Consider the following 10,482-nt stretch of genomic DNA (forward strand, 5'->3'; position numbering starts at 1 on the left):
GTTTTTTCTTTCTCGTTTTAATGCCATTGAACACGTCTTTTGATCACATTGACAGCTACGGTGAGACATCTCCTCTAGAAGCTACGTAAAGGTACGTGTTGTGATGTCTGTGTTTGCTTCCCCTGTCCGAGTTCAGATCACTCAGTGATGATACTATATACCTAAATAATCTGTGGAACCTCAGCTTTAATCGGATATCTTGTAAATGCAGCTACGATAAGTAATAATAAGGGTACTTTTATCTTGAGTTCTGTGCCAAAGTGCGTTAGCATTTTTCGCTCAGGGGTCATTTAGATGCTTCTTATGAGACTTGTGTTTTGGTAAAAATGGTTTGTATCGTCAGTTAGCTGAGATTATTTCCGTTAATCTGGTATAACACATTAATAGGTTCTTAAATATTACGATCCCCTGAGACACTGTCGTGAAAAAAAAGTAAAGTACCCGCCGGGACTTTGGGGTTTAACAGGTTAAAAAAAACGCAATATATACCGCAGGGGGGAGAAAAATCGCGATGTCAGTTTTTTTCAATACCGTGCAGCCCTACCAACAATACATACTTTTTACATTTCCGTACTCCTGGAATTGTCTGAAATGTGTTAATTACGTAATCCTGCCTTGTGCGGAATGAAAAAATGCCTCCAATAACAAGGTCACCATCTTGGGACAGTTCAGGCGGTTGTGCTGAGTCTTGCAGTCGACACACAGAGTCCCCCTTCCCCATTAGCAGACTCAAAAGGAGCGGCCTCAGTTAGGACATGTCGGTGCTCTTCAGGTCACGCCAATCTGCGTGAGAGCTCATGACACCCCTTTATACACCATCAATAACATGAAGGTAATTGTCCTGCTTGAAAAGAAGTCTCAGGACATGAGATGAAATGTAAGCTTAGTCAAATGTTTTATACGAGACAATGTTGATTTTATTATTTGAATAACAATTTCTGGCAATTAATCTGAAATCACATAGGAGATTGGTATTTTGGGTCTGCATATAATTGTATTATTTTTGTATTTGCGTAATATACATATTGGTTGAAATTATGGTACATTGCATTCTATTAAAAGGAGTCATCTCAATATGCTACGTTACACAGTAAAATAACTCACAGTTGGAAAGACTAAAATAAACAAATATAATTGTAGGGTTCCATCATTATTTTAGGGCTCCCTTTCCCATTATATATTTTTTTGTATTCCTCTCTGGTTTGAGTAAGATGATATAACATTTTGGGATGAAAATACAAAAGAGCAGTCCAAAACTGGAGGACAGAATAGCAAATATCTCTACAGCAACACTAAACTTTCCAGGAGAGCTTACATACGCTGGGATGAAAGTGATCCATACAGCGCAGAATATCAGCATGCTAAAGGTGATAAACTTGGCTTCATTAAAGTTATCAGGCAGTTTCCGAGCCAGAAAAGCAAGAATGAAACATAAAATGGCCAGTAGTCCTATGTACCCAAGTACAGACCAAAAGCCCAAAGCTGAGCCCAAAGCACACTCTAAGATTATTTTGTCTTTGAAGTCTTTAAAATTCTTAAAAGGAAAAGGAGGAGAAATTGTTAACCAGAGGATACATATCATTACTTGTATTAGAGTGAAACCCAGAACAGTTAGTTTCTGCTGAGCAGGCCCAAACCACTTCATCATATTACTGCCTGGAAGAGTAGCCCTGAAGGCCATTAGCACCACTATAGTTTTCCCCAGAACACAAGAGATACAGAGGACAAAGGTGATGCCGAATGCTGTGTGTCGCAGCATGCAAGACCAATCTGAGGGCCGACCAATGAAGGTCAGAGAACACAGGAAACATAGCGTCAAGGAGAAGAGCAGCAGGAAGCTCAGCTCAGAGTTGTTAGCCCTGACAATTGGAGTTTTCCTGTATCTGAAGAAAATGAATGCCACAACAGCTGTGATGCATGTTCCAAATAAGGATGCTGCAGTGAGCAGCACTCCCATAATCTCTTCATATGACAGAAACTCTGCCTCCTTCTTTACACAGGCATCTCTTCTTTCATTTGACCAGAACTCAGGGTGACACCGCACACAGGTGACAGAATCTGAAGAAAATAAAAATGTGGTAAACATTATCTATAATTATTTTTTAACTTTGTATTTGTCCCTACGTTGCATATTTTCTATGCATACAAGACAGTACAGCACATAATAATCATATAACATGTTTTGCTTATTTGTACAATCACAAGATCTTCCCAGGGATTTCTATGAATTTCTATGAATAATGAAATTATTTATTTTTAGACTTGAAGTAGAAACGTTTATTTTACATTGGTGCTTTGACATAATGCATTAATCCTTAGGAAGACTTTTGCATATATTTATATAGTTGACTTCAGAATTCTGTCTCAGTATCTGTATATGTATCATTTGCAATTATTGGTTATGTTTCGATATTGTGTTTTTTTCTTCTTAAAGGACTGCATGGTTTTGAAATCCCCCAAAAACCCACTGCCATTTCTTAAAATGAACGATACATGTTTTGTCTTGCATTTATGTAACTACACCTGTAATGTTGCTGATATCTCCCTCTGCACATCTTATACAGTCATAGCAGCAGACAGGCATTCCTTTTTGGAGAACCTTGCGAGTTCCTGGAAGACATTTTTCACTGCAAACTGACACAGGCACCTGTGGGATCAAATCGACTATGAGAAGAAAGAAAAAGATCGGCCTTCACTTTGATTACTGTGTTGCCTTTTTATATTTCTATTTAAAATGTTGATGCTTAAAAAACATACATTATGACGTGCATGACTAACAGTGTCAATTTCATATTTATAATGAAACAAAAAGACTGTAATTAGCAACAACAGTGATCTTACGGTATTTTACCTGTTGGGAGTTCTGTGTCCAAGTTATAGACTCATTTTGCAGATGTAGCTGTTTGTTTGCAGGTAAAGATGCATCATAAAAGCCAACTGTGACAAACTCCACAATGTCATTTTCTCTTGGCTTCCAATTTATAATTTCATACTTTGCTGCTGGGTCTCCATTTTCATTGAAGTAAACCTCTTCTCCTTCCTTTGTTTTAAACTGAATAGTTCTTATGTGCTTTAAAATCTGAAAAACAAATATCCGTCAATGCAGAACATAATTTGAAGCATGTGTTGTGGTCCAAGTGTTTTAAAAGCGTGAGAGACAGCCAAAGGTTTAATTTACGTTATTGTAAACATGTTCCTTGTTGAAGTGAGTTGATGTAAAAACTTCAGTAACATTGGTGTTCAACTCACCGTAAATGGATCTAGCTGCACCTTGGTGTTACATGTTTTGTTACAGCTGAGAATAAAATGAAGTGCGTGGGCTGCAGCATACACTCCTTTATAGACATTGTTAAAGATAGGCATCAGAGACATATCGGTGAAGCTGTTTTGAACTTCAGTCAAATCTTCACGTCCAGTACATTCTTTCTGATTTCTTGATGAAGACTTTGACTGCTTGAACTTACAACTAAATACCGTCTCATAATACGCTGTAAACATTTCATTACTAGATACATTGAGCGGCCTCACATCCAACATGAACTCCCTCATGCCACTGACATGTGCTTCGGGGATGGACAGGCCGATAGCACCGTCTAGAATGTGATGCTTATCCACGGTTGCAGTTTGTGAATCAAAGATCCAGCTCTCAGAGCCTATCCACTGGTACCCAGTCAAGTTGTGGTGAGAAAGTCTAAGTAGTATCACATCCAAATCCTTGTGGGAGAGGAAAGCAATGATCACCTTGGAAGTGGAAGCCTTGATAATGTCAATTATCTTTTGTATTTTGTCTGGTGGATCGGTTCTAAAGAAGGACACAGAGTACTCAAGACAGATGCCAAGCTGCTGGGCCGTTTCTGTGAATGTGGCCATACCGTTGTTTCCATAATCATCATTTGTTCTCATAGCTCCAACCCAAGTCCAACCAAAATGCTTAACCAGCTGTGCCAGGGCTCTGCTCTGGTAGTAGTCACTGGGTATTGTTCTGAGGAAGGATGGGTACTTGGATTTATCACTGAGACAGGCACAAGTAGCAAAGTGGCTGATCTAAAAGAAAAAAACAAGTTATATCCCAAGGTAAAGATTCAGAATATAAAGTAGTTATACAGCCAACTACAATCCCTTTTGCTATACATAGTTGCAATAGTTGAATATTAATAATATCAGACAATCTTACCCACCATTGGAATATGAAAGGGTCCGATGGCAGTAGCCATAGCCATGCAAGGAGAGGAAGAACTTTCTCCCATAATGGCCTGCACTTGGGCAGGTCTTGTACATGGTACTTCAGAGGGTTGTGATACAACATCATTACCATTTGCAAAGGCCAATGCAACCCTCACACTTTTGGCAATTGAGCCACAGCAATCATAGATCCTATAGCCCAGAGAGATGCCAGGCAATAGGTCCGTGCTGTTATTAATCTCCTCTACGGCAAATAGCATAGCCTGGGCATACTGGATCCCTCTGAAATTCAAGCTTGATGCAAACAGTTAATAATAATTAGTTAAAAAAGGTCCATGCAGTAGAAAGAGTGGCACAGTACATGGAAGTATTTGATGATAAAATCAAACACAATAGGGGTATATCCCCATTTAAATATTCAATGTTATACCCTTTCAGAAATTTGAAGCAAAATATTGATATGGTATACTGTTACCTGGTGCATTGCAGTGGTAGTGGTTTGTCCATGTAGGAATCCCGTCTGTTCTTCCAGCTGCTGTGGAAAGAGAAGATTCCCCCCAACATTATGTCCCCATCCTTAAACATCTGAGGGATCTCAGGGTCCCCTCTCTGTGTGCACACTGGCTCCTCAGCCTGAGAGAAAGATGCCATCAGCAACAGATGTAAGAGTGCCCATCCCTGCTCCGGCCACCTCTGTGTGGATGACATCTTGTGAACCAAAACAATTCAGTGGCATCACATGAACCCCAATGCAAGTTTAAATTGGGCACTTGTATTTATATATTTTGGAGAAACTTGGGTAAGAATAATGGAACATTGATATTTTATCTTTGTTGACTTGGGGGCAAAGGAAGGAGGCGCCAAACAGGAAAAAGGGTTATTTGCGTTGCTAAACTTACTGGTACTTGTATGCTCTCGATTTATCTGCTAAAAAAACAACTATTGTTCAATTATTTCTCAAAAGATCATATCTTGAAACAACTCTAACCCAAAATCCATGGCCTATTTCCAAGTTGCCTTTTATAGTTAAAGCCAGCTAGTGCTAGTGGAGCATGCGCGTGAACTGCGAGTGCCGGAGCCTCGCAGCGGCGGAACTGTGGCGCGCTTAATTCCGCCGCTTTTACGCATCAGATGAGGCCCCACGCAGTCTGCGTGATCTGCGTGTAGGGAGGGGCAGGCCTGGATGGTATGTTTTAAATTTGGCAGCTTCAACTTCAGTAAACAGTTTTGTTTTTTAAGAAATCTACCTAAGGATTAGATATAAAATGCATAAATAAAAAAGCATAACATTGATCTAAGGAAATGTGCAGTAGAGGAAGCCGATGGCATCGGTAGCCATTCGGATCATGCCTTCTGCCTTGCCTTCCCTGAGCCAGCTAGCCCACCTACTTTCTGACTGATTTTGCATTTTCTGAACCCTGTGAGCCTTCAGTCGACCTGTTGACCAGTAAGCCTGACATCCTTCGGCCATGTCTCAACATGTCTCACCTTGCCATTTGCAGGACGTTCTTCCTAGAAGAAAGCATTCACCGTGTCATCTTTGCGGATGCACAGCCAGATCATCAGCAGGCCATCTAGATTCTACATTGACAGCCAGCCAGATCAGTCTTCATTGACACCTAAAATCAGATGACCATCTCTTCCAAATAATTGGTCAGCCTACCTGAGAGTTCCTGCACTGCTACTCTCAGTAGTTAAACAAATAGAGCATTAATAATTTGCTAATGCACTTACACGTCAAACATAGAAAGAACATTCAAAGGTCAGAGGGTTGCACACTTTTTATTCCTCCAAATGAAATAACTTTTATATAAACATGCACCAGTGACGAACCGTCAGGGCCTTCAAGGTATTCAGAGAATACATTACATTACATTGCATTTAGCTGATGCTTTTATCCAAAGCGACTTACAATAAGTGCGTTCGAATACCCTGGAACACTCAGATAAAACATATGCCGTTTTATTGTTTTTAACGTTCAAATGGCAAGTGCAACAGGTGAAGATGATGTTGTTGCCGAATTGTTGTGAGTACCCTTTTCAACACGACAATTCAGTGAAAAGACGGACATTATAACGGTGGGGGGCGCGGCAACGGAGAGTGTGTGTTTGTGTGTCTACAGAAGGTCCAGTTGTGATAGACACGGTTCAACACTGACATGCACACATTGTGAAACATTACCAATACTATAACGTTGGTAAATGTTCCATCATTTTCATTTTTCACTTGTATCTCATTGTGAAGTTCCTGTCAAAGCCTAACAGTGTGGTCTTATCTATGAATGATTTGACATCTAACTTAATTGCTTCCAAAGGTTTAAAAACATAAGCATATAAACTTAAACTTAGAGTCTTTCTTTCTTTACTCAGGGGTAGAAAGTTTTTTATCGAAAGTCAACATCGTCAAATCCTCCAGGGCATAATTATGATTATCATGATGCAACAGGCCTGAGGGGAAGTTTCCAGTATAGGCTGAGGGGACAGGTGTGGAGGCAGGCTGGGGACACTGTGAACTCCAGAGGAAGTGTGTTAGTTGTTAAAGCGCTTCGAGTGGAAATAGCCTGAGGTTGATCTGAAGCAAATTAGTGTTATGGAAATCTTAGACCCAGTCAATACTGTGGAGATACACAGGTCAGAATGATCAACAATAAATGGTGAAACAAACAGAGTCTTTCTGGTTATTTATTTGAATATATTCAAAGACACAGGTCTCACAGAGTATAGGATAGTCTACAGGAGTGTGCGCAATAGTAATAACATAGCAAAGCTTATATACAGGAAAGGGCGGGAAGCTCAGAATATCTGTCTTCACACGGTCTCATATGGTTATTAGATACCTGTCCTTGAGCTGTAGATAGTATAACGGTTCTCAGAATATGGAAGTTCTTGTGTGACTTTGTGTGAAGAGGAGTAGTCTCAACATAGTCTGCCAAATCAGCTCTGTGGCCTTGAAGCATTTGGGAATAAAAACCCTCATTAGAGTATGCAGAGAAAACAGCACATATCAGGAAATGGTATAGGTGTTTTAGAGAATTACGGTAGATATGTAATATTTAATGCAGCCGAACCGTGTATTACAATGCCGTTATGTGATGACTTTCAAAGCAATGTCGGACACCGTAATCTTCTCTGGTCCCCTCCCCAATCTGATCAATGATGACATGTATAGCCGCATGTCATCATTTCAGCGCTGGTTGTCTTGGTGGTGCCCAGCAAACAATGTGGGCTTCGTAAATAATTGGACAGCCTTCTGGGGAAAACCTGGTCTGATTAAGAGAGACGGCATTCACCCTACTTTGAAAGGTGCAGATCTCATTTCGGCAAACATTTCAGGGCTTTGTGGACGTAATCCATGACAAACTGGAGTTGAGACCAGGAGGCAGAGTCGCAGTCTTACACGCTTCTCTGCGCTCTCTCCTAGGCAGTCACCCATAGGAATCCCGAACCCAATAAAATACCCAATATTAGCGGTGTGTGTGTCTGCCCAAGGACAATTTAAGGTAAAACCTAATAGAGGTGTCATACATAATAACCTAATAAAAGTAAATGTAACAACTACTACAGTGCAACAAAACAGGAAGATTAAATGTGGTCTCTTAAACATAAGATCTCTAGCATCTAAAGCAATATTGGTAAATGATTTAATATCAGATTATAATATTGATATATGCTGTCTCACTGAAACTTGGTTGAGACATGAAGAATATGTCAGCATAAATGAGGCCACTCCACCCAGCCATGTCAACACTCATATTGCTCGAGGCACGGGCCGAGGAGGTGGAGTTGCAGCAATCTTTGACTCAAGTTTACTTATCAATACTAAACCAAAATGTAATTATACCTCTTTTGAAAGCCTCGTTTTTAGTCTTACGCATCCGACCTGGAAAACTTTGCAGCCAATCTTATGTATCGTGCACCAGGTCCTTATTCAGAATTCTTATCAGAATTCTCTGAGTTTTTATCAACTTTGGTTCTTAAAACAGACAAAGTAATTATCGTAGGTGACTTTAATATTCATGTTGACGATGATAAAAATAGCCTTACTGTTGCATTTAACTCTATATTAGATTCTGTTGGTTTCTGTCAGAGTGTAAATAAACCAACCCACTGTTATAATCACACTCTCGACCTTGTTCTGACTTATGGTATTGAAATTGAGCAACTATTAGTCGAACCGCATAATCCTGCTTTATCCGACCATTTCTTAGTAACTTTTGAAGTACTGTTACTAGACTACAAAGCATTAGTCAAAAGCTCTTGCAGCAGAAACCTATCTGTTAGTGCTATAGCCACATTTAAGGAAGAGATTCAACCAATACTTAACTCGATAGCATGTCTGCATGTAGGGGAGGAAACTTATACAAAATGTACACCACCCCAAATTGATCATGTTGTTGATAGTGCTATAGATGCACTGCGAATACAATTAGACTCTGTTGCTCCTTTGAAAAAGAAGAAAATAAAACAACATAGATTAGCTCCATGGCATAATGCCGAAACCCGCAAAATAAAGCAAAAGTCTAGACAACTTGAAAGGATATGGCGTTCCACTAAACTTGAAGAATCTCGTTTAATTTGGCATATTACTCTCAATGAATATAAGAAAGCACTGCGTAAAGCGAGAGCAGCCTACTACTCTTCATTAATAGATGAGAATAAGAATAATGCAAGATTTCTTTTCAGCACTGTAGCCAGGCTGACAGAGAGCCACAGCTCGATTGAGCCTTCTATTCCCTTAGCACTCAGTAGTAATGATTTTATGTGCTTTTTTAACGATAAAATTGTTACTCTTAGAAACAAAATTAATGACCTCTTGCCTTCGACCAGTATAGTGTTATCAACGGCTCCCGGAATCGTAAGTTCTAATATTACACTAGATAGTAAACTAGAATGCTTTTCAGCCATTAACCTTGAACAATTACATTCAATGATTCTCTCTTCTAAACCATCAACGTGCATGTTAGACCCAATTCCAACTAAGCTGTTGAAGGAAGTTTTTCCATTAATTAGCACTTCTTTATTAAATATTATGAATATGTCTTTATTAAGAGGCTATGTTCCACAATCATTCAAAGTAGCAGTGATAAAACCGCTTCTTAAAAAGCACAACCTCGATCCAGAGGTTTTAGCCAACTATAGACCTATTTCTAATCTTCCGTTCCTCTCAAAAATTCTTGAGAAAGCGGCCGCAAAACAGTTGTGTGATTACTTAAAAAACAATGATTTATTTGAAGATTTTCAGTCTGGCTTTAGAACACATCATAGCACAGAGACAGCTCTGGTTAAAGTCACAAATGATATTCTAATAGCCTCAGACAAGGGACTTGTCTCTATTCTTGTTTTGCTCGATCTTAGTGCTGCATTTGATACTATCGACCATGATATCCTATTGCAAAGACTAGAGCACTTAGTTGGCATACAGGGAACTGCTTTAGGCTGGTTTAGGTCCTATCTATCTGAACGCTCTCAGTTTGTACGTGTTAACGATGAATCTTCCACGCAAACCAAAGTTAGCCATGGAGTGCCACAGGGCTCAGTGCTCGGACCTATTTTGTTCACATTATATATGCTTCCGTTAGGCAATATTATAAGGAATCATTCTGTAAACTTTCATTGTTATGCGGATGATACTCAACTATATTTATCAATCAAGCCTGATGAAATTAATCATCTAAATAAAATTCAAGACTGCCTTAAGGACTTAAAAACGTGGATGACCTTAAACTTTTTGATGTTAAACACGACCAAAACTGAAGTTATTGTACTTGGCCCGAAGAATCTACGAAACAAATTATCTAAAGACATACTAACTATGGATGGCATTAATTTGGCCTCCAGTGAGACTGTAAGGAATCTTGGTGTTATATTTGATCAGGATTTATCCTTTAACGCCCACATAAAATCAATTTCAAGGACCGCCTACTTCCATCTACGTAACATTGCAAAAATCAGGCATATCTTGCCTCAAAACGATGCAGAGAAACTAGTCCATGCATTTGTTACTTCTAGGCTGGATTATTGTAACTCTTTATTATCAGGGAGTACCAAGAAGTCAATCAAGTCGCTTCAGCTGATTCAAAATGCTGCGGCTCGTGTACTAACCAGAGTTAGGAAAAGGGACCACATTACTCCTGTTCTGGCTGCCTTACACTGGCTCCCTATAGAACACAGGATAGAATTTAAAATTCTTCTTCTCGCCTACAAAGCCCTTAATGGGCAGGCGCCATCTTACCTTAAATAACTCATTATACCCTACTGTCCTACTAGGGCATTGCGTTCCAAGAATGCAGGGTTGTTGGTT

The 10,482-nt window shown here is 39.5% G+C and overlaps 1 protein-coding gene across 1 annotated transcript; it reads right to left on the reverse strand.

Annotated features, from left to right (window-relative positions):
* Positions 1 to 1,150: 1,150 nt before the first annotated feature.
* On the reverse strand, positions 1,151 to 4,848 carry LOC117457443 (extracellular calcium-sensing receptor-like). Its single transcript, XM_034097541.2, has 6 exons — positions 4,658 to 4,848; positions 4,179 to 4,476; positions 3,250 to 4,044; positions 2,852 to 3,079; positions 2,524 to 2,647; positions 1,151 to 2,058 (listed from the first exon to the last, which is right to left on the reverse strand). Exons 1-6 carry the CDS (start codon positions 4,831 to 4,833, stop codon positions 1,151 to 1,153), a joined length of 2,529 nt encoding a protein of 842 aa, XP_033953432.1. The 5' UTR covers positions 4,834 to 4,848.
* Between the last annotated feature and the right edge of the window lie 5,634 nt (positions 4,849 to 10,482).

The sequence above is a fragment of the Pseudochaenichthys georgianus genome, chromosome 13 (assembly GCF_902827115.2).
Source record: "Pseudochaenichthys georgianus chromosome 13, fPseGeo1.2, whole genome shotgun sequence".
Taxonomy (NCBI): Eukaryota; Metazoa; Chordata; class Actinopteri; order Perciformes; family Channichthyidae; genus Pseudochaenichthys; species Pseudochaenichthys georgianus.

Excerpts from the sequence above, each read along its gene's own strand:
- LOC117457443 (XM_034097541.2), bottom strand. The coding sequence starts at position 4,833 with ATGGCATCTTTCTCTCAGGCTGAGGAGCCAGTGTGCACACAGAGAGGG. Across the intron at positions 4,477-4,657 it reads CTACCACTGCAATGCACCAG|CTTGAATTTCAGAGGGATCC; the intron begins GTAACAGTATAC and ends GTTTGCATCAAG. Across the intron at positions 2,648-2,851 it reads GGACACAGAACTCCCAACAG|GTGCCTGTGTCAGTTTGCAG; the intron begins GTAAAATACCGT and ends TTGATCCCACAG.